A 24,178-nucleotide genomic window follows, 5' to 3' on the forward strand; every position below is an offset into this window, starting at 1 on the left:
ACCCTCAAGCTCTAAACTGAGTTCTATCTAAGATGTCCAAAGCCCATTGTAATGGTTAATTTAATGTATCAATATGGGTAGGTCCTTGTACCTTGTTTTAGACAAATACCAGTCCAGATGTTACTATGAAGGTATTTTGAAACATGGTAAACATTTAAATGAGCAGACTGAGTAAAGCATATTAGCATACATAATGTGGTGAACCTCATAGAATATGTTGAAAGCCTAAGGAGAAAAAGCAGAGGTCCCTTGAAGAACAAAGAATTCTGCCTCCAGACTGCCTTTGGATGCAAGACTAAGGCTGTAACGTCAACTTTTCCCTGGATTTCCAGCCTCCTGACCTGCCCTGCATATTCTAGACTTTGCAGTTCCAACAACTGCATGAGATAGAATTCCTGTGCATAAATCTCCCCCACTTGCTCTTGTTCTATCATCTATTATCTATCTACCTACCTATCTCTATCTATCTATCAATCACCCATCTATATGATATGGTTCTGACTTCTGGAGAATGCTGACTTAAATACTGCCCTTTTTGTATCAAAGCTGACTGAGAAATCAGAGGAGGATCATTAAGAGATGTTGGAATATCCTTCAATGAAAATATGTAACTGGTCTCACCTGCTGGGATCTTCATCCTCCTGACAGTCCTTAAGCTGCACTGACAGTTTTACAGTTGGACATTATGTTATGGAACTACACTGGGAAGAAACATTAGGGGAAATCATTCACCAGTTTTCTCAAAAGTAACTGAGTAAAGTAGTCAGACCCAACCTGGTGTCAAAAGTCTAACTAGGAATCACAGACCAGAGATATCCCTTGCAGGTGCTACCACTGATGGTGAAATTAGCTTCACTACCTTCCTCTCCTACACTGGACAAAAGAATAACCTAGGATAGAACTTCTAAAGTGTAATGTCTGTGAAAACCCGCCAGGCATTCTGTAACAATGCTGATTCTCATTCTCTAGTTCAGATTGCAGATTTTTTTTTTATTTTTATTTTTTGACAGGCAGAGTGGACAGTGAGAGAGAGAGACAGAGAGAAAGGTCTTCCTTTGCCGTTGGTTCACCCTCCAATGGCCGCCGCGGCCGGCGCGCTGCGGCCGGCACACCGCGCTGATCCGATGGCAGGAGCCAGGAGCCAGGTGCTTCTCCTGGTCTCCCATGGGGTGCAGGGCCCAAGCACTTGGGCCATCCTCCACTGCACTGCCTGGCCACAGCAGAGGGCTGGCCTGGAAGAGGGGCAACCGGGAAAGAATCCGGCACCCCGACCGGGACTAGAAGCCGGTGTGCCGGCGCCGCTAGGCGGAGGATTAGCCTAGTGAACCGATTGCAGATTTTAAGTGAAGACCCAGATGATGGCAATGCTGCGGTCCACGGACTGCACTTGAGGAGTAAGGTCATACATTGCCTTTAAATTACAATACTGCGTTTTCCCCAGAGCAGTTTAACTACAATTTCTGAATGGAAGTCTGTTCAATGTTTCTTAAAACTATAGATTATTTTTAAATAAAACAAGACTTAATAGCTACTGCATTGAAGCCTACCTCACAGAACCATCGTTGCACTGAAATGATGCAATCCTGTAAGAACACATTGCACAGTAAGTTTTACGTAGGATGCTATCTCTAAAACAGTGTAACTGGCCGACCTTAGTCAAAATACTTCCAGATTGCTGGGAAGTCTTGGCAGTCAGAGAAGTGGAGCAGAGGAAAGCTAATCATATCTAAAGAACTATCCAGCAGATCATACAACTCGGAAAACCAAAACCCACAGGTTGGATGGACACTAAGGCCCATTCCCCCTCCTGCCCAACTTACCCAGGCTGTTTGAGGGGGACTCCAGGGCCTGATCCATAATTCTACTCTACTTTATTCATTATGGGCATGTGATGTGACAGCCTCTGTGGTCACCACCAATGTCTGCACCATCCTCTTACATCTCTCGTTCCACTCATCTTAGGCCTAAGGGGACTTGCATCCTGGAGGAGTCCAGATCCAGGAGGAATTCATTAAAGACAAAGGAGCTGCCTGGGACCTCTCTGGGACAGATAGTCTGAGTCCTTCAGGGGAAACTGATTACAGCCACTGGTCGCACCTGACTACTTGGAAGAAGGTGGGGTGGGGAGAAACTTGTCATGGATGCTTGATCATTTCCTGTTTACACCTGGAGGCTAGTCCCGCGTGGCTGCAGCCTACATTTTATGGGTGAAGAAAAATGGTTGGAGAAGCCACAAAGTTAATCAGACTGAGAATGTTCTAAAATATCTCAAGAGTGTCAGAGTTTACACAAGAAGCTTTCAGTGGGCTTTAAGCCAAATACCACCCTGAAAGACACATACTTTGGAAAGATTTCCAGGAGGCAATCTCTCAGTAAAACTCAATTCCCCAAAAACACAGCACAGGCGAGGTAAACCTGCCACTAACAGGAGTCAGACTTCTGTGGCCCAACCACATGCATATCTACAGAAAGGACAGAAATAAGAGATGAACTCGCCAAGATCCCGCCCGATTCTTCATTAAGTCAAGACGGAAACACACACCCATTTTCCCAAGGGCCCTCTGCACGTCCCCTTCTCTCTGAGGAACTGGATTGTCTGCCTCTGGTGCACATAAGGCAGAATCTTCTTAACACAAGTGCGTGGATTGTTAATACCTCCATGAGTCTGAAAGGACCCCAGGTTCCTCTGCAGCTGTTTTCTAGCATTCGCCAGCCCCTGGATCTGGACTGATTGGAATATTTCATTTCCTCCCTGTGCCTCTGGCCCTCCCACCTCTCCTTCCTGCCTTCTACCACTCTTGGATGAATGGGTTTTGCAATTCTAGTGGTTGTGTTTTGTGCATTTGTTGTTGTTGTTTTTCTGTGAAACACATGCACTGGATGTGGGAGATAAAGGAAAACCTCAGTTGTTCCTGGTCACTCCCTTTATAACGATTACTATTTTGTTTCCTGTAACTCAGGGTAGGTTTTGTCTGTCCCGCTCCACTGGGATAAACGGACAACTAGCCTTAGAGATGGGAGGGGAGGAAGAAAACCCCACAGCCAGATCTGTGGATTTCTGAGGAGTGGGTTTTTTCCTCCCCTTGAAGTGGATAAAACTTTTTTCACTGTTACATTAAAGTTCCCCAGATGTGGGGAAGTGCCAGTTATAGGCAAGTGCCAGCACAACACAGAAGACTCACAGTACTTGTTAGTCACTACTGATTCTTTCTGCTATTTTTTTTCAAGATTTTATTTATTTATTTGTGAGGTAGAGCTACAGACAGTGAGAAGGAGAAATGGAGAGAAATGTCTTCTGTCTGTTGGCTCATTCCCCAAATGGCTGCAATGGCTGGAGCTGTGCCAATCCGAAGCCAAGAGCCAGGTTCTTCCCCCTGGTCTCCCATATGAGTTCAGGGGCCCAAGGACTTGGGCCATCCTCCACTGCTTTACCAGGCCACAGCAGAGAGCTGGATTGGAAGAGGAGCAGCCAGGACTAGAACCAGCACCCATATGGGATGCCGGTGCCACAGGTGGAGGATTAACCTACTATGCCATGGCGCAGGTCCCTGTCTGCTATTGTTAAAAAGTATTTATTTATTTATTGAAATCAGAGTTACAGAGAGGCAGAGGCAGAGAGAGAGAGAGAGGTCTTCCATCCACTGGTTTACTTCCCAGATGGCCAAAATGGCTGGAGCTGTGCCAATCCAAAGCCAGGAACCAGGAGCTTCTTCCTAGTCTCCCACGTGGGTGGAGAGGCCCATGGATTTAGGCCATCTTCTGCTGCTTTCCTGGGCCAAAGCAGAGAGCTGGATTGGAAGTGGAGCAGCCTGGAGTCGAACCAGCACCTATATGGGATGCCGGCACTGCAGGCAGCAGCTTTACACGCTACGCCACAGCACTGGACCTTTGCTATTTTGAGAAATATTTGGTGCTGCAATTAGGAACTGGAAGGATAAATTTATTAAATCTGTAAAAACAAAAGTCAAGGCTGGTGCTGTGGCATAGTAGGCTAAACCTCCACCAGTGATGCCAGCATCCCATATGGGCATCGGTTTGAGTCCTGGCTACTCTACTTCTGATCCACCTCTCTGTTGTGACCTGGGAAAGCAGTAGAGGATGGCCCCAGTGTTTGGGCCTCTGCACCCACTGTAGGAGACCTGGACGAAGCTCCTAGCTCCTGCTTTCAAACTGGCCCAGCGCCAACCATTGTGGCCACTGGGGAGTGAGCCAATGGATGGAAGACCTTTCTCTCTCTTTCTCTCAAATAAACAAAAACTTAAAAAGTCACAGACAATGTAAAGCAATTAATAGCTATACCATGAGCAAGTATTGGAAGATTCAATATTTGCATAATATTGGCTACTCTGAACTGTTCTAGTGAGTCAAAATGCCAATAAAACATTTTAGCAGGAATTTTCATGCACAGATTGATGATCTGGTTGTAAAAGTTATAACTAAAGGTAAAGAAACTAAAAAGTAAAATTTATTTTCAAAGAGAAAAAATAGAAGGAGTCACCATGTCTAGTTTCCAGATTATTAAATTACAATTCATAGGAAAGTGTAGTGTCAAAGAAAGGATAGTAATATGCATCAGTACTGAGTGTGTATAAGAGAATGGAGACAGCAGATACTGATATACCCATGTATCTTCTGTTGATTTGCACCTTCCAAAGATGCAGAAAAGGAAATTCAATGGAATGTACCCTTTTCAACAAATGATGCTGGGAAAATGAATTTCTATAGGCAAAGAAATAGCTTCAATACATACCTCACATTCTTTACAATAATGAATAGAAAATGGATCACAGACCTTAATGTCTGTATGAATGGCAAGAATATTCCCCATCACATCCCCCTACTCTGTGAAGCCAAAGACCCGAGAGGAGAAGCAGGAAACGTGGAGCAGGGCTGAGCTAAGTTACTTTCCAGTTGCATCCGCTAAAGCCAGCTGAACGTGGTGCACAACTGCTTGCTGCAGCTGTGACTGTATAAGAAATGAGACTAAGGGAAGCTAAAACAGTGCCCTAGAAGCATGCAGTTCTCAAGGGATGCATTTTCTGCATGGGGAGGGATAATGACAGTTTCACTGAATTGGAATTTGAGTCCACCTTTCAGACATTATGGGGCCTTTTTTATGTAAACTTTTTTTTTTTATATCTTACATATATTAAATTTTTTTAAACTTTTATTTAATAAATATAAATTTCAAAAGTACAACTTTCGGATTATAGCAGCTTTTTCCCCCCATAACCACCCTCCCACCCACAACCATCCCATCTCCCACTCCCTCTCCCATCCTATTCTTCATCAAGATTCATTTTCAATTATCTTTATATACAGAAGATCAACTTAGTATATACTAAGTAAGGATTTCAACAGTTTGCACCTACACAGAAACACAGAGTATAAAGTACTGTTTGAGTACTAGTTATACCGTTAATTCACAGTACAACACATTAAGGACAGAGATCCTACATGGGGAGTAAGTGCACAGTGACTCCTGTTGTTGACTTAACAAACTGAACTCTTGTTTATGGCATCAGTAATCACCCTAGGCTTTTGTCATGAGCTGCCAAGGCTATGGAAGCCTCTTGAGGTCACCAACTTCGATCTTATTTAGACAAGATAGTCAAAGTGGAAGTTCTCTCCTCCCTTCAGAGAAAGGTACATCCTTCTTTGATGGCCTGTTCTTTCCACTGGGTCCTCACAGAGATCTTTCATTTAGGTCATTTTTTTTTTACACGAAGAGATAGGATTGTATTTAGTGCAAAGAACAGTTAAAGAACATCTAATACAGTACAGGCAAATCTTTCCAACAGAAACTTCAAAAAAAGCCTATTGTTCAATGAGCAAATATGGGGAACATGTTCAGTGTTCTTGGTAATCGTGAAAATTCAAGTGAAGTCACTACCTGGTACCACCATACACCAATAAGAAATATAAACAGAAATGCCATGGGACAGGGGATTGGGAAACCCACATTCCATGTAAGAGCACCTGGCTTTGAGTCCTGAGTGCGCTTCAGAGCCAACATTCTAATGCGCACCCTAGGAAGCTGAAGCTGGCTCAAGTACTTGGGTTACCCAGGGGAGACCTGGCTGGGGTTACAGGCTCCTGGCTTTGGTATGGTCCATCCCTGGCTCTTTGAGGTGAGTCAGCAGATGCAAGATGCCCCTCCTTCTTTCCCCTGCTTCTTTTGGTCATTCTGCCTTCCAAATAATATCTTAAAAATTAAATTAAAAACAAAGTTAAAATGGCAAGAAGCATGGACATGGAGCACAGTGGTCAGGACACTGCTTGCCTCCCATATCAGAGTTCACGTCCCAGCTCCACTCCCAGTTCAGCTTCTTGTTAATGTGCACCCTGGGAGATAGCAGATAACGGCTCAAGTACTTGGGTCCCTGCTACCCATGAGAGAGGCACAGATTCAGTTTTAGCCTCTTGGCTTTGGCTTGGCCCAGCTTGGATTTGGTGGATATTTGGGAAGAGAACAAGCACAAGGAACATTTGTGTCTCTGTGACTTTAAAATAAAAATTTTGAAGTTTTAAAAATGACAGGAAATACCAAACTTTAGCAAGAATATATAAAAAACCAAAATCTCATATCCTGGTGAAGGTGTTAAAATTGGTACAAACATTTTAGACAACTGTTTGGTAGTAGCTACTTAAGCAGAATAGATAAGCCTACATACCAACAATTCCATTTTTATGGATATACTCCCAATTCATAAGTATATATCAATGACAAATTCCAGAACCTATATACCAGTAACAGTCATAATAGCCCCAACCTTAAGACCACCTACATTCCCATTAAGAATAGAACAATTCCATGAGGTTGTCACTGTGGTGAAATGCCTTATATACTCTCATGGGCTTTTTAGACAGATCCAAATGCCTTAAGGGCTGATTCTGAGGCCAGAGTGCTGTTTAAGACATCTGCCATTCTGTGAGTCTGCTATGTATCCTGCTTCCCATGTTGGATTGTTCTCTCCTTTTTAATTCTATCAGTTAGTAGTAGCAGACACTAGTCTTTTTATGTGATCCCTTTGACGCTTAAGCCTATCATTATGATCAATTATGAACTGAAACTGATCACTTTGACTAGTGAGATGGCATTGGTACATGCCACCCTGATGGGACTAGATTGGAATCCTCTGGCACGTTTCTAACTTATATTTAACAAGAACACTTTTCAGTTAAATTTAAACACCTAAGAATAATTGTGTGTTAATTAAAGAGTTCAACCAATGGTATTAAGTAGAACAAAAAAATACTAAAAGGAATAAAGTAGTAACTTGTTCCTTGACATTCAGGACAAGGGATGATCAAGTCATTGTTTCTCATAGTGTCCATTTCACTTCAACAGGTTTCATTTTAGGTGCACAGTCAGTTGTCACTGATCAGGGAGAACATATGATATTTGTCCCTTTGGGACTGGCTTATTTCACTCGGCATGATATTTTCCAGATTCTTCCATTTTGTTGCAGATGACCGGATTTCATTGTTTTTTCCTGCTGTATAGTATTCTGTAGAGTACATATCCCATAATTTCTTTATCCAGTCTACTGTTGATGGCATTTAGGTTGATTCCATGGCTTAGCTATTATGAATTGAGCTGCAATAAACACTGGGGTGCAGGCAACTCTTTTATTTGCCAATTTAATTTCCTTTGGGTAAATTCCAAGGAGTGGGATGGCTGGGATGTATGGTAGGGTTATATTCAGGTTTCTGAGGAATCTCCAAACAGACTTCCATAGTGCCTTTACCAGTTTGCATTCCCACAAACAGTGGGTTAGTGTCCCTTTTCCCCCATATCCTCGCCAGCATCTGTTGTTGGTAGATTTCTGAATGTGAGCCATTCTAACCGGGGTGAGGTGAAACCTCACTGTGGTTTTGATTTGCATTTCCCGGATGGCTAGTGATCCTGAACATTTTTTCATGTGTCTGTTGGCCATTCGGATTTCCTCCTTTGAAAAATGTCTGTTGAGGTCCTTGGCCCATCTCTTAAGTGGGTTTTTTGTTTTGTTGTTGTGGAGTTTCTTGATCTCTTTGTAGATTCAGGTTATTAACCCTTTATCTGTTGCATAGTTTGCAAATATTTTTTCCCATCTGTCAGTTGCCTCTTCACTTTCCTGACTGTTTCTTTTGAAGTACAGAAACTTCTCAATCTGATGTAATCCCAATTGTTAATTTTGGCTTTGACTGCCTGTGGCCTCCAGGTTCTTTTCCAAGAAGTCCTTGCCTTGCCTATATCTTGCAGGGTTTCTCCAATGTTCTCTAATAATTTGATGGTGTTGGGTCGTAGATTTAAGTCTTTAATCCATGTTGAGTGGATTTTTGTGTAAGGTGAAAGATAGGGGTCTTGCTTCATGCTTCTGCACGTGGAAATCCAGTTTTCCAGCACCATTTGTTGAATAGACTGTCCTTGCTCCAGGAATTGGTTTTAGATCCTTGATCAAATATAAGTTGGCTGTAGATGTTTGGGTTGATTTCTGGTGTTTCTATTCTGTTCCATTGGTCCATCCATCTGTTTCTGTACCAGTACCATGCTGTTTTGATTATAAAAGCCCTGTAGTATGCCCTGAAATCTGGTAATGTGATGCCTCCAGCTTTGTTTTTGTTGTACAAGATTGCTTTAGCTATTCAAGGTCTCCTGTGCCTCCATATGAATTTCAGCATCATTTTTTCCAGATCTGAGAAGAATGTCTTTGGTATTTTGATTGGTATTTCACAGAGTCTATAAATTGCTTTTGGGAGAATGGACATTTTGATGATATTGATTCTTCCAATCCATGAGCATGGAAGATTTTTCCATTTTTTGGTATCCTCTTCTATTTCTTTAAGATTTTGTACTTCTCATCATAGAGATCTTTGATGTCCTTGGTTAAGTTTATTCCAAGGTATTTCATTGTTTTTCTGGCTATTGTGAATTGGGTTGATCTTAGAAGTTCTTTCTCAGCCATGGCATTGCCTGTGTATATCCTGCTACTTTGCCAAACTCTTCTATGAGTTCCAATAGTCTCCTAATAGAGTTCACTGGATACCCTAAATAAAGAATCATATCATCTGCAAAGAAGGATAGTTTGACTTCTTCTTTCCCAATTTGTATCCCTTTAATTTCTTTTTCTTGCCTAATGGCTCTGGCTAAAACTTCCAGTACTATATTGAATAGCAGTGGTGAGAATGGGCATCCCTGTCTGGGACCAGATCTCAGTGGAAATGCTTCCAACTTTTCCCCATTCAATAGGATGCTGGCCGTGGGTTTTTCATAAATTGCTTTGATTGTGTTGAGGAATGTTCCTTCTATACCCAATTTGCTTAGAGTTTTATCATGAAAGGGTATTGTATTTTATCAAATGCTTTCTCTGCATCTATTGAGATAATCATATGGTTTTTCTTCTGCAGTCTGTTAATGTGGTGTATCACATTGATTGATTTGCAAACGTTGAACCATCTCTGCATACCTTGGATAAATCATGGGGGGCCTTTTTAAAAAAGAATTATTGCTTATTTATTTGAAAGGCAGAGTTACAGAAAGATGAAAGATAGAGAGAAAAAGATCTTCCATCAGCTGGTTCATTCTCCAAATGGTTGTAATGGCTAGGGCTTGGCCAGGCCAAAGCCAGGAGCCTGAAATTTCTTCCAGGCTCCCACATGGGTTCAAGGGCCCAAACACTTGGACCACCTTCCACTGCCTTCTCAGGAGTATTAGCAGTGAGCTGTATTGGAAGTAGAGCAACCAGGACTCGAACCAACATCCATATGGATTCCAGCATCTCAGGCAGAGGCTAACATGCTATGCTATAATGCCAGCCCCTTTGGAGGTCTTTTATAAAACAATATTCAAAAGCAGCATTTCCATTCTGCCTGAGATAACTGATGTTAATTACCAAGGAGAAATTGAGCTGCTGTACCTACAAGAACAGGGAGGACCATGTCTGAAATCCTGGGGAATTTTTTAGATACTACTTAGTATTCCATGTCCATTAAAAAAATTGGTGAAAACTGTAAAAATAACCATGAAATCCAATAAAGATACACTTACTAGGAATAACATTTTCATTCTACCACTACATAAAGATCCTCATCCAGCTGATATTGGACACTGGGAAGGTGTACATGGAGTGGGTACTGAAAAAAGTAATTACAAATGTCACACATGGGCTCCTGATCAACGGCAGGCACAGGAAGAACTTGGGATCAGGGACTAATGGGAGATATTTAGAGAGTGATAGGGATGCTGGTGGTGGTAGGTGTTGTTAAAGTTTTCCTGGGGAGCTAAGGAGCTGAAAGTAGATAAATGGAGTGGGAATCTGGATTTGTCATTTAATCACATCCTGAAGGAGAACTGAATATTACTGGGAAGGTTCATCTTTTCTCTTCTTCCTGTGCTTCTTACATATCTGCATATGGTTGGACCATAGATGGCTGATTCTTGTTAAAGGCGGTTTTTCTCTCATGCAGCACCACTGACAGGGAGTTGGGTTGTAGTGAGAAATACTGACACCCAGGGATCAGTGCCCTTTGTGGTGGTACTCAACCCAAGGGCCACAGATGGCTTATTGTTCACAGGACAAAACCTAAATTGTTGCATGGCTAAGATATCTAGAACATTCATAAGCTGGCCCTCCCTGCTTTTATGGCTTCTCCAACCATTCTTCACCTCCCAAAATACTTGCTCCAGCCACACAGGCTACTCTCTATTCTCTAACAGGAAATGGTTAAGCATCTACCCAGGAACTTCCCTTCACCCTTACCTTTTCCCAAAGTAGTCAGGTGACTATAATCAGTCACCACTCTGAAAGCCTTTGTCCTGAATAAGTCCTGCAATTACTTCGTCTTTAATGAGTTACTCTAGGTTCTGGACTCCTCTGGGATGCAGAGCCCCTTAGGCTCAGGCATGGGTAGAACGAGACATGTAAGAAGGGGTGATGCAGACGTAGGTAATGACTACAGAGGCTGTATGAATGAAGGGCAGCAGGATCTTGGGTCAAGACCCTGGAGTCACCCTCAGACACCCTGAGTAAGTTGGGCAGGAGGGTGAATAAGCTGGTGCCCTAGTGTCCTTCCAACTTAAGGTCTTGGTTTCCCAGCTTGTAATGATGCTTTGTGGGACAGTTCTTCAGTATATCTTTCCTCTTCTCCATCTCTCTGCCTCTCGAGACTGTACTGCCCTGTAGAAATCTTTTTTATTAATGTTGCAGTTATAATTTTTGTTGGTGACAGTGTTCATTAATAATTGTTGTGCAATGCCTTCTCTGTCATATCATTTCAATAGGATGACTGCTCTGTGAGCACCCTTTAATGCAGCTGTTTTAAGCCCTGTCTTTTAGAATCATCTATGTACATTTAAAAATTTTGCACAGGCCTCCCTCAATTTGTAATTCAATATAAATAAAAGGCCTAGTAAAGTAATATTTAATCACTTATAGAGTTTATTTCTCTATTTGGAAGGCAGAGACAGAGAATGCTCCCAGGTGCTGATTCACTCCCTAAATGCTCACAATGACCAAGCCCAAAGCCAGAAGCTGGGAACACAAGCCAGGTCTCCCATGTGGGTTACAGGAACCCAATTACTTGAATTATCGTCGCTACTTCCCAGCATCTGCACTGGAAGGAAACTGGAGTCAGGATCTGGACCTAGGAATCAAACCCAGGTACTCCTATCAGGGATGTGGGCATCTTAACTCAGGACTTTATGGGAGTGATGATTCTAGCTTGATAGAGTTGTTCTGTCTTTAAGCTGGGGAATGGCAGGCAGCTAACAAATGTTAATGACACCTGGATCATATTCAGGTGCCTTACCCATTGTGGGCTCTGCTGAACTCAAGAGGATCCTCACCTGAATGGAGTTCACTGTATAAGGTGAGGTGACTGGCTGCAAACTAATGATCTAGGGTATTGAGTGTTACAGTGTGAGTACAGGCTGGGGTGAAAGTATAGCATCAGGTCTGGAAACACAAGGAAGGTTTAGCTGAGCAAGTGATATGTAATATATATGAATAAGTACAGGTAAGCCAGGTTAAACGGGAGCAGAGGGGAAAGGGTGCTAGGTGGAAGGAAAAGCGAGTTCAAAGGTTTGGAAGTAAGAAATTATGTTTAAGTCCATCATTGTTCTAGAGTGGGACGCAAGAGTCATTGTGGGGGCCGGTGCTATAGTGCAGCAGGTTAAAGCCCCAGCCTGTGTTATCAGCATCCCATATGGGCGCCCATTCGAGTCCTGGTTGCCCCACTTGCTATCCAGCTCTCTGTTACGGCCTGAGAAAGTAGCAGAAGATGGCTCAAATGCTTGGGCCCCTGCACTTACATGGGAGACGCAGAAGAAACCCCTGGCTCCTGGCTTCAGATCAGCTCAGCTATGGCCGTTGAGGTCATCTGGGGAGTGAAGCAGTGGATGGAAGACCTTTCTCCCTCTCTCTGGCTCTACCTCCCTCTTAACTGTCTTTAAAATAAAATAAATCTTAAAAAAATAAAAAGAATCATTGTGGAGCCAGATGAGAATATGGAGGTAGGCACAAGTATCACAATGAAACATAATTTGTATCCTTCAAAGGGTCTTTGACTTTAAGAGAAGTGAGCACTCACAGAAATGTTAGTAAGAAAAGAAATGATCAGATTTTCACCTTAGAGTTCCCCCCACTGTATGAATGAAACATTCAAGGAGAAGGGCATTGATCAGGAAGGCAAAGAGATTAATTCAGAGGCTATTTCAACAGTCCAGGGGAGAGAACATGCCATCCTGATCTGGCAGTGTGGTGCTGGTGTAAGAAGTAGAATGAGATGAGAGAGTGGAGGAGGAAGAGGGTGGAAGAGTGAAAGGTGAGATCATGAGTTTCCTTCGAGATCTGTTGTGCTTAACATGCCTGTGACACATCCACAGAAGATAATTATTGAGCAATAGGATTCAGAATTACCTGGATGAGAAAGACATTTAAGTCTGATAGTTAAATGATAACCTAAGACATTGAGTAGATGACTTTTTCATGAGGTATACAATTTCTTGGGATATATAATTCACATAGAATTATAAAAGAATGATGTTTACAAAAAGCCCTGAGGAAAACCAACATATAAGATACTGAAAGGGGTGCTGGCATTGTGGTGTAGCAGGTAAAGCCACTGCCTATAATACTGGTATCTTGCATGGGCACCATATCCAGGTGCTCTACTTCTAATCAAGCTCCCTGTTAGTGGCCTGGGGAAAGCAGTAGAAGATGGTCCAATGTTTGGGCCCCTGTCACCCATGTGGGAGACCCAGAGAAAGCTCTTGGCCCTAACTTTGGTCTGGCTCAGCCCTGACTATTGCAGCCATCTAAGGAATGAACCAGTAATTGGAAAGTCTCTGTCTTCTACCACCCTCTGTAACTCAGACTATCAAATAAATATCTTTTTTAAAAACAAGTACTGACAGAGCAGGAGTGAATTACACTTATCAAGGATGCCCAACCAGGTGGGTAAAAGGAAAACTAACATATTTTATGTCTCAGAAGCAAATAGAAAAGTATGTTTTAGAAATGATGGAATATAGTTAACATGTTAAAGAGATGTGAAGAAAATAGGTTGTTTATAATTATATAGATTCTGTGCTCGCTTCGGCAGCATGTATAATTATATAGATTCTAATTACAGAAATTTGAAATTTAGCAATTACTTTCATTGTGACGAGACTGAAAGGAAACATCTTTTCAGATAATGTATCATAGTAATATAATCAATGTAAGTTCAAGTTTTGTTGGACATGGTTATTTCCTCTTAAAGGTACTAGCAACAAACATGATAGGAAACCAAACCACTGTGTCAGAGTTCCTCCTCCTGGGCCTGCCCATCCAGCCACAGCACAAAAACCTCTTCTACGTCCTGTTCCTGGCCATGTACCTGACCACAGTCATAGGGAACCTCCTCATCATCATCCTCATTCGACTGGACTCCCATCTCCACACGCCCATGTATTTGTTTCTCAGCAACTTGTCCCTCTCTGACCTCTGCTTCTCCTCTGTCACAATGCCCAAATTGCTGCAGATCATGCAGAGCCAAGTCCCATCCATCCCCTATGCAGGATGCCTGGCCCAAATATACTTCTTCCTGTTTTTTGGAGACCTGGAGAACTTCCTCCTTGTGGCCATGGCCTATGACCGCTATGTGGCCATCTGCTTCCCCCTGCACTACACCAGCATCATGAGCCCCAAGCTCTGCTTCTGCCTGGTGGTGCTGTCCTGGGTGCTGACCACGTTCCATGCCCTGCTGCACACCCTGCTCATGGCCAGGCTGTCTTTCTGTGCAGACAACAGGATCCCCCACTTTTTCTGTGATATGTCTGCTCTTCTGAAGTTGGCCTGCTCTGATACCCATGTCAATGAGTTGGTGATATTTGTCATGGGAAGCACATTTCTTGTCATCCCCTTCCTACTCATCACAATGTCCTATGTAAGGATTGTGTCTTCCATTATCAAGGTTCCTTCTGCACGGGGCATCCATAAGGCCTTCTTCACCTGTGGCTCCCACCTGTCTGTGGTGTCATTGTTCTATGGGACAGTTATTGGTCTCTACCTAATCCCATCAGCCAATAATTCTACTGTGAAAGAGACTGTCATGGCTATGATGTATACTGTGGTGACTCCCATGCTGAACCCCTTCATCTACAGTCTGAGGAACCAAGACATAAAGGGAGCCCTGGGAAGAATTGACTGTGGAAAGAAGACTCTCTTCTCTCTAGGATGGTAACAAGTATTTTTACACAATTTTATCCTTTACGTATACTTAATTGATGCTGAAATATTATTCCAAGTTTTTACTGTACCAAGGAACCTCTGTTAAAATGGTGTACTACAATATGCCTGTCCTGTAGTTCAAAAGAGAGTCTGACCTTGGAGACATGGCCATACTTCCTCTGACCTCCCCAGATGACCTTGGAGAGGCATAGTTTAAGAACCACTACTTTAAATAACTCCATGAATACATATATAAACAATAAAATGATTACTAGTCTATGTTTAGATTGAGGGTTTTTTTAACTTCCACGTAAGAGAGGTTGGGTTAGGGGTTTTTCAAATCAAGAGTAAGAAGGCACAAGCTACTAGTGCTACACAGCATAGTGGGGGTGCCTACATAGTTCACAATAACATTTTCATGCCTTTTTAGTAAACAGAAGACAGGAGCTCCAAGGCTCTAATCATAAAGTAAAGACAGGAAAAATTATTTGTCCTGATTTTATTACTATGCATTGTATACATGCATTTAAATATAACACTGTACATATCACACCATAAATATGTCTAACTGTCGTTAACCAAAATTTTAAAGAATGGTTAAGTTTCAAATGCTTGAAAAGACATGCTTTATTATATTATCTGGAATTATGTTTTGAATATTGCATTTTAAATAGTCCTCTGTAATCCTATAGTGCTTGTAATCAATACTAAATAATATCCAAACATCTGAACCTCCAGCCTTCCTTCAATGTCTCCTTTATATATCCTTCTTCAAAAGTGCTCACATCATTTTATCTCTTAACTTTCCCCCCATTTTGATTTATTTTCATGTCTACATAGTCTTTTTTGATCCAGCCTGACCTTTAGTTGATCTAACCCTTTGACACAGTGATGTATTTTGTGTCTACTTGTCAATTAACTAATACTCAGGGGCCCATGAATTTTTGCTTCCCCAGGAATACAGAAAGACACTACAAGCTGGCAAAATTTTCACTTTTTAAGGATGCCTCTTACTTTGGACTTTACAAAAGAAATTCATGTCTGTGTTTTTATTCTACTCTCATGACTTTTCAACAGTACTGAAAAACCCACCCAGAACAATTAGGAAATGAAAGAATTGAAAGATATCTGAATTAGAAAAGAAAAGGTGCAATGTCTGTGTTTGCTTAACTGATTTTGTACACAGAAATCCTAAAGACTCCATCAAAAAGCTGTTAAAGCTAATAAATTAATTTGATATAGTAGGATACATTAACATACAGAAACCAGTCATATTTGTATACTGTAACGATGAACTATCTGAAAACAAAATGTTTAAAAATTTCACTTACATTAGCCACAAAAGATATTCAGAAATTAATTTAACCAAAGAAGCAAATATCTTTACATCAAAGATTTAAAACATTAATGAAATATGTTGAAGATAAAAATAAATGGAAAGATATTCCATATTTAGGAATTGGAGTTAATTGTTTAATGTCCATACTATACAGATCAACCTACAGATACAATATAATCTCTAGCAAAATTCAATGTCATTTTCCATAAGAAAAAAAATCCTGAAATCAATATGAAACTACTGAAGAAAAGACCCTTAATAGATAAGACAACCTTGTGCAAGAAGAACAAAGCTGAAAACATCATACTATCTGATTTCAAAACATGTTGCAATTATATAGTAATGAATCAGCAAGATATTGTCATAAAACACATACACATTGACCAATGGCAAAACAAAGAAGCCAGAAATGAACCCACACATTATAGTCAAAGGATTTTTAGTAAAGGTGCCAAAACTACACAATGGGAAAAGGACAATATCTTCAATAAATGGTGTTAGAACACTGGAGATTCACATGTAAATAAAACAGAATTGGACTCTTATACAAAAATTAAAGACTTAAACAATTAACAGAGTGAACAATCTACAGAACAAGAGGAAATATTTACAAACCATGTCTGAAAAAGGGCAATATCCAGAATATATATATATACACACACATATATATATATAACTCAAAAAACCCAACAGCCAAAAAGAATATGATAATCCAACTAAATCTGGATACTAGATCTAAACAAACATTTGTCAAAGGAACAAATACAAATAGCCAACAAGTACATGAAAAAATGCTATCACTAATCATCAAGGAAACACACGTTAAAACTACAATAAGATATGGCCTCACTCCAGTTAGACTGGCTATTATCAAAAAAAAAAAAATAACAAGTGTTTATGAGAATGTAGAAAAAAATGGAACTCTTACACACTGTAGGTAGGAATGTGAATTAACATAACCAGTACAGAAAAAAAGTATAGATAAATAAAAAGAGTGGCCTTATGTATAGTAACCTTACCACTGAAAATATATCCAAGTGAAACACTCCTATGCCTTTTGCCACACTATTCATAATAGCCAAGAAATTGACACAACCTAAATGTCTGTTAATTCATGAATGGATAAAGAAAATGTGGTACATACAAACAATAGAATACTATTCATATATAACTATATATAATATATATAATATGTATATAATATATATAATAGAATACTATTCATATAAAGGATGAAATCCTGTCACTTGCTACCCTACGAATGAAACTAGAGGACATCATGCTAAGTGAAATAATCTAGGCATAAAAAGGCAAACAAGAGGTAAAAGTTCATGAAAAATGGAGTTAAAATATAACGCTAATTTTCCATGAACCTTTTGAAGTCTCCTTGTATACTGACCTGCATAACTTCATTTACATGGAGAATCCAAAAATATCAAGTTTATAGAGATGTAAAGTAGAGTAGTGGTTATCAGAGCTAGGGAAGGAATAGAAGCTGTTGGAGAAAGGGTACAAAGTTTTATTTAGGTTGGAGGAATAAGCATTTGAAGCCTATTGTACAACAAGGCTAGTAACAATGTTAATAATAACCCAATAGAGGTCAGTGCTGTGGTTCAGCAGGTTAAAGTAAGGGCCTGCCATGCCTCATGGCATTTGAGAGTGAACTAGCAGATGAAGACCTCTCTCTCTGTCTAGCCTTCTTTATAATATACCTCTGCCTTTCAAATGAATAAAATAAATCTTTTTAAAAACCACTGATAACGTTAGTTAAGAATAAAGTTATGCAAACTTCAGAAGTACTAAGAATGTTTCCATGACAAAAAAGGTAAGTATTAGAGCCAGTATTGTAGTGCAGTGGGTTAAGCTGCACTTGTGATACCAGCATCCCATGTGAGTACCAGTTCAAGTCCCAGGTACTCCGCTTCTTACATCGCTCCCTGCATAAGCACCTGGGAAAGCAGTGGAAGATGGGTCCCTTCCACCCGTGTGGGAAACCCAACTGGAGTTCCAGGCCTGGCCCAACCCAACCATTGCAGCCATTTCAGGCATGAACCAGCAGATGGAAGATCTCTCTCCCTCTCTCTCTATAACTTTGCCTTTCAAATACATAAAATAGATCTTTTTAAAACCAGGTAGAATTTTTGCTTTAATAATTTCATAATGTATATATATATATATATCAAAACAGCACATTGTACCTATAAACAATGACTATTTCTCATTTAATAATAAAACAAAATAAATTTTTAAATATTAAAGATCTAGGCAAGATCTATATGATGAAAACACTGGTAAAAGTAATCAAATATTACTCTTGTATAATAAACATACCATGTTCAATGACTGAAAGACTTACTGTTAAGATCTTGATTTTCTAAACTGATCTAGACAGTCAACACAATTCCAATCAAAATTCCAACAGATGTTTTGGTCCACAAATTGATAATTATGTTCCACAGGTAAAGAAACTAAAAACCACAATTCACTTCAGAAGAGAAAAACCAAGTAACAGGATTCATAATACCTGGTTTCCAGACTTATCATGAAGCTACAATAAGCAGAAAAATGTGTTATTTAAGAAAGATAGAAATATACATCAGTATGGAGTGTGTAGAAGAGCATGGAGATACAAGAAATTGACCCACTCGTGCATCTTCCATTGGTTTGCACCTTCCAAAGATACAATGAAAATTCAGTGGAACAAATGAAAAGATTGAATTTCCATATGCAAAAAAAGCAAACTTCACTCTACACCACACACTCAACAATTAGCTCAAATGCATCCTAGATCTGAACATTTGGAGGAGTGCTAAAAGCTTCCCCAATCCCAGAGAAGATGCAAGGAGCACGTGGAGAATGATGGAAGTGGGGAGTTGTTGAGTTGTATCTACCAAAGCCAGTCGAAATCGGCACAGAACTGGTTTCTGCAGCTTTGGCTACAATAAAAGGTACCTGAAAGAACCTCAAACGGTGAACTGGAAATGTGTGGTCCTCAAGACGTGTGCATTTTCTGCCAAGGGTTAAAAGACAGTTTCGTTCAACTGGAAGTTGAACCTGCCCCAAGTCCTTTAGATTCTTAGGTAACACACACACACACTGGTGGAGGGGTGGTAATTCCACCTCGGGTAAAGGATATTGACCACCAAGAGAAAGTAAAGCACACATGGGCACACAAGGGCAGCAGGAAGAACCATGCCTGAAATTCGGGGGAATTCTTTGGATGTCACTCAGTAGTTCCATTTCCATTAATGAAACCTGCAAGAATCCAGTAAAGGCAAGACCAGTGAAGATGCACATTCTCTGGGAATTAGAATTTCCTATGAGCCATTATGTAAAGATCCTCACCAGCCAATCATGGTTAATGGAAAGATGAACAAGAAATGGGTACTGGAATTATAATTGCCACACATGACTTCATGATCAGTTGCAGGCACACGAAGCAATTGACATTAGGAGGTAACAGGACATGTAGGGAGAACAGAATGGATGACGGCAGTGGACGATACTTCTGAGGTTTCCCTAGAGAGCTAAGGATATGAAAGGCAGTTAACAGAATGAGAACCTGGGTTTCTCTTTTAATCACGGCCTGAGGCAGAATGTGCAGAATCTGGGAGATTCATCATTTCTCTTGTTCCTGTCCTGCCTGGATTTCTATGTATGATTGATTCAGGAGCGGACTCTTGTTATCAGTTTTTCTCTCTGCTGGGGACTGCCTACAGAGAAGTGGGTTATAGTGAGAGAGCCTGACATTTGGACATCTTTCCAAGCATGGATGTGTCTTTCCTGATGGTACTCCACTCACTGATCACTCATGGCTTCTTCATGTCCATAGGACAAAGCCTAAATTCTTACATGGCTATGGTCTACCTTTTATGTTACATTCTCTTAACAGGCTGGTTAAGCACCCATCACAAACTTCTCTCCGTCCCCACCTTTCCCCAAGGTGTAGTCGGGTATGACCCAGGACTGTGCTCACTGCTGTGGGACTCTGGAGAGTCCTGTCCTGGTGAGGTCCTGGGCAATTACTTTGTCCCTAATGAGTTACTCCAGGATGTGGCCTCCTCTGGGACGCAGGGCCCTTTAGGCCCAGGGATGGGGAGAACAAGTATGTAAGAAGCAGCAACGCAGACACTGATCATGAGAGCAAAGGCTGTCCCCTCTGATGCCTGTTGTGAGCAAAGGGAAGCAGATCTGGAGCCCCAGCCCTGAGCCCCCAGCCCTGAGCCACCTTTAGAACCCTGGGTAAGTTGGACAGGATGGTGAATGAGCTGGCAGTGCCTCAGTGTCCCTCCTTAGTTTCCAGGTTGTATGAATCACTTTTCAGCTGTGATAACGTTCCTCTTCTCCATCTCTCTGCCTCCTACAACTGTGCCACACTGTAGAAATACTTTAAGTAATCTTCTCCTAGTACAATTTTTTAAATGATAGTCGCCATTATTCTCACTTACTGTACAATGTATTTTCAGTGAGCATATCATTTCAACATAATAACTCTGTAAAGCAGTCTCTTTTAAACATATTGATTTATTTAATTGAAAGATATTTGCAGAGATAGAAGAGACACAGAGACAGAGAGAGATCTTCCATCTGCTGGCTCATTCCCCAAATAGCTGCAATGGCCAGGGCTCAGCCAAACTGAAGTCAGGAGCAAGAAGCTTGATCCAGGTTTCCCACATGGGTGCAGGGGTCCAAGAACTTGGGCCATCTTCCACTGTTCCCAGACACATTAGCAAGGAGCTGGCTTCAACGTGGAGCAGCTGAGCAAACTGAACACCAAAATGAACACCTGTTCTTTCCTGACTGTCCCACTTTGAATGAAATAAATCTTTAAAAAAAAGGCTCTTCCCACACATGTGGATGGATGCTTCTCCTCTGCTTTCCTAATCAGCTTTGAGAAAAAACGGAATGTGTTAGTGATCCCCAGAAAATAAAGCAGAAGTAACAGTGTGTGCGTGTACACTCAAAAAGTTGTAGGAAAACAGAAAAATGATTTTATTTTGGTGTAAAAAATTTTAATACATAAACATGTATATTATGAAAAGGGGCATGTATTCCAAAAGGTTTTACACCAGAATTAATTCATGCTGTTAGTTCCATATCTCCATGAACTTTTTCAAGTACACTCATATACACATGCACACACATGATTAATTTTAAGGAACTATTTCACATGATTATAGGAGCTGATAAATCTGATATCATTAGGGTAGGTTGGCAAGTGAAGACCCTGGGGAGACCTGATGTTTTAGCCTTGAGTTCAAAGCACTCTGGAGACAGAAACTGTCTTCTTCAGGGGACATCAGACTTTTCTCTTAAAATCTATTGATTCCATTATGCTCAGCACACTGTGGAAAATAATCCACTTTACTCACAATCTAATTATTTCAATGTTAAGCACTTTACAAAATATCTTCACAATACCTACATCAAGTATTTTAGAAAAAACTTGTTACCAAGACCTAGCCACATTATTTTTTTGAGAGGCAGAGTGGACAGTGAGAGACAGACAGAGAGAAAGGTCTTCATTTGCCGTTGGTTCACCCTCCAATGGCCGCCGCGGCTGGTGCACCGTGGCCGGCGCACCACACTGATCCAAAGCCAGGAGCCAGGTGCTTCTCCTGGTCTCCCATGTGGGTGCAGGGCCCAGGGACTTGGGCCATCCTCCACTGCACTCCCGGGCCACAGCAGAGAGCTGGACTGGAAGAGGAGCAACAGGGACAGAATCCGGTGCCCCAACCAGGACTAGAACCTGGTGTGCCGGTGCCACAGGCGGAGGATTAGCCTATTGAGCCACGGTGCCAGCCGCCAAGACCTAGCCACATTGACATGTAAAATTATTACATAGGATATGGAACCCTGAAGAAGATCTCAAGTGAACAAGTCAGGATAGAAACCATATTTCTTCCTTTAATTCCTCCCATAATTTATTAAATTCTCATATTTATTTTTTCTACATCAAAGTCCATGACATCATGTCCATTTCAGCATCAAGATGTATGGGCTCAGTCAACTGTATTGTTAAAAATAGTATATCTGGGCCAGCGCCGCGGCTCACTAGGCTAATCCTCCGCCTTGCGGCACCAGCACACCGGGTTCTAGTCCCGGTCGGGGCACCGAATTCTGTCCCGGTTGCTCCTCTTCCAGTCCAGCTCTCTGCTATGGCCTGGGAGTGCAGTGGAGGATGGCCCAGGTCCTTGGGCCCTGCACCCCATGGGAGACCAGGATAAGTACCTGGCTCCTGCCATCGGATCAGTGTGGTGCACCAGCTGCAGCGCGCTGGCCGCGGCAGCCATTGGAGGGTGAACCAACGGCAAAGGAAGACCTTTCTCTCTGTCTCTCTCTCTCACTGTCCACTCTGCCTGTAAAAAAAATAGTATATCTGAGGTTCCCTAATATTTTGTGATACAAAATTGTATCTTAAACTTGGATAGATTGCCAAAAATTCATGCCAAATAGTTAAGGCTAGAGATTTTTAATTTTGAGATGATTTAATAAATGTAGTTATTTTAACATAATGGGGTTTTGCTCCTTTAAAGTTGAAGGAATCCACATCTCAGCCTGAAGAAAAGTGAATGGACATTGTGAAACATCAGGTACTGCACCAAATGCTGGCTGTGCCCCAGTCATCAGGGAAGTCGACTAAACGAGTAATCAAGGGGCTTGACCGCTGCAGGGTGAGTTCAGGATGGGATGGAAGCATAGTAGCAGGCCTCACCAAGTCTGGAGACACAGAAAGGTTTAGTTGAGCAGGGACAGGAAATACACCTGAAGGATGAGCAGGTGAGGGAGGGTGCAAAAGGAATGAAGTGGTAGGCAGGAGGGACAACAAGACGAGGGTGTTTCAGTCCAGCATTGCTGGAGGGTGGGATGCAGGGGTCATTGTGGGGCAAGATGAGAGTGTGCAGCTAGGCAAGGGCGAGGTTATGAAGCAATGTTTGTATCCTTGAAAGGAGTTTTGCCTTTATTTTATGAGGAATGAGAATCTCTCAGACCATTCATCAAAAGAGAGATGATCCTGGGGCTGACTTCATGATGCAGAGGGTTAAGCTGCCACTTGCAATGCTGGCATCTCATATCTGAGTGCTGGATCAAGACTCTATTTCTTCATTTGCAATCCTGCTTCCTGCTAATGTGCCTGGGAGTCAGCAGATGATGATTCAAGTACTTGGGCCCCTGCCACCCATGTGGGAGACCCAGCTGCAGTCCCAGGCCCCAAGCTTTTGGTTGACCCACTCCCAGTCATTGCAGCCATTTGGAGAATGAACCAGCAGATGGAAGATCTCTCTCTCTCTCTTTCTGCCTTTCAAATAAAATAAATTATCTTAAAAAGAGAGATGGGCCAGTGCCACAGCTCAATAGGCTAATCCTCCGCCTGTGGTGCCGGCACACTGGATTCTGTCCCGGTTGCTCCTCTTCCAGGCCAGCTCTCTGCTGTGGCCCGGGAGTGCAGTGGAGGATGGCCCAAGTGCTTGGGCCCTGCACCTGCATGGGAGACCAGGAGAAGCACCTGGCTCCTGGCTTCAGATTAGCGCAGTGCACAGGCCGCAGTGGCCCTTGGAGGGTGAACCAACGGCAAAAGAAGACCTTTCTCTCTGTCTGTCTCTCACTGTCCACTCTGCCTGTCCAAAAAAAAAAAAAAAAAAAAAAAAAAAAAGAGAGAGAGAGAGAGATGATAAGATTTTCATTTATGTTGATGGAAATAAGCTGGACACACACACAAAAATACTGCATGTTCTCCCTTTTATGTAGAAGCTAAAATTTAAAAAGAAAAAAAAATAAAAAATATAACCCAAAAAGAGAAATGCCTGTTTATCAGTATTGCTACAAATACAGTTTTGCAAAACTTTGTTTTATATCTTTGTGAAACCACTGGTTAAGCTACTATAGTTTTAATAATCTGTGATTATTTTAAAATTCACTGGATATGGGGGAAATAGTCATCTTTTCATTTGATTCTTGTTTATAGCCATTGCCTACATGCCTGCTGAGCTAGGGTCTTTTCACTGTATTCGCTGGATCATTAGGTCTTTGACTATGATGTAATTTTAAAATAAAATATCTCAAAAAATAAAGACAGACAGCAAGGTAGAGAAACAGAGAGGGCAGAAGAGAAATGTTATATTCTTAGAACTGTATGTATGAACTG

General features: G+C 41.5%; 1 protein-coding gene across 1 annotated transcript; it reads left to right on the plus strand.

Moving 5' to 3' along the window:
* The first annotated feature begins 13,758 nt into the window (after positions 1-13,758).
* Positions 13,759-14,706, plus strand: LOC138846352 (olfactory receptor 1E16-like). The gene has a single exon (XM_070061793.1). It carries the CDS (start codon positions 13,759-13,761, stop codon positions 14,704-14,706), a length of 948 nt encoding a protein of 315 aa, XP_069917894.1.
* The last annotated feature ends 9,472 nt before the right edge of the window (positions 14,707-24,178 follow it).

This window comes from Oryctolagus cuniculus, chromosome 17, assembly GCF_051225735.1.
Source record: "Oryctolagus cuniculus isolate XC-2025 breed Fujian yellow rabbit chromosome 17, ASM5122573v1, whole genome shotgun sequence".
In the NCBI taxonomy this organism is placed as follows: domain Eukaryota; kingdom Metazoa; phylum Chordata; class Mammalia; order Lagomorpha; family Leporidae; genus Oryctolagus; species Oryctolagus cuniculus.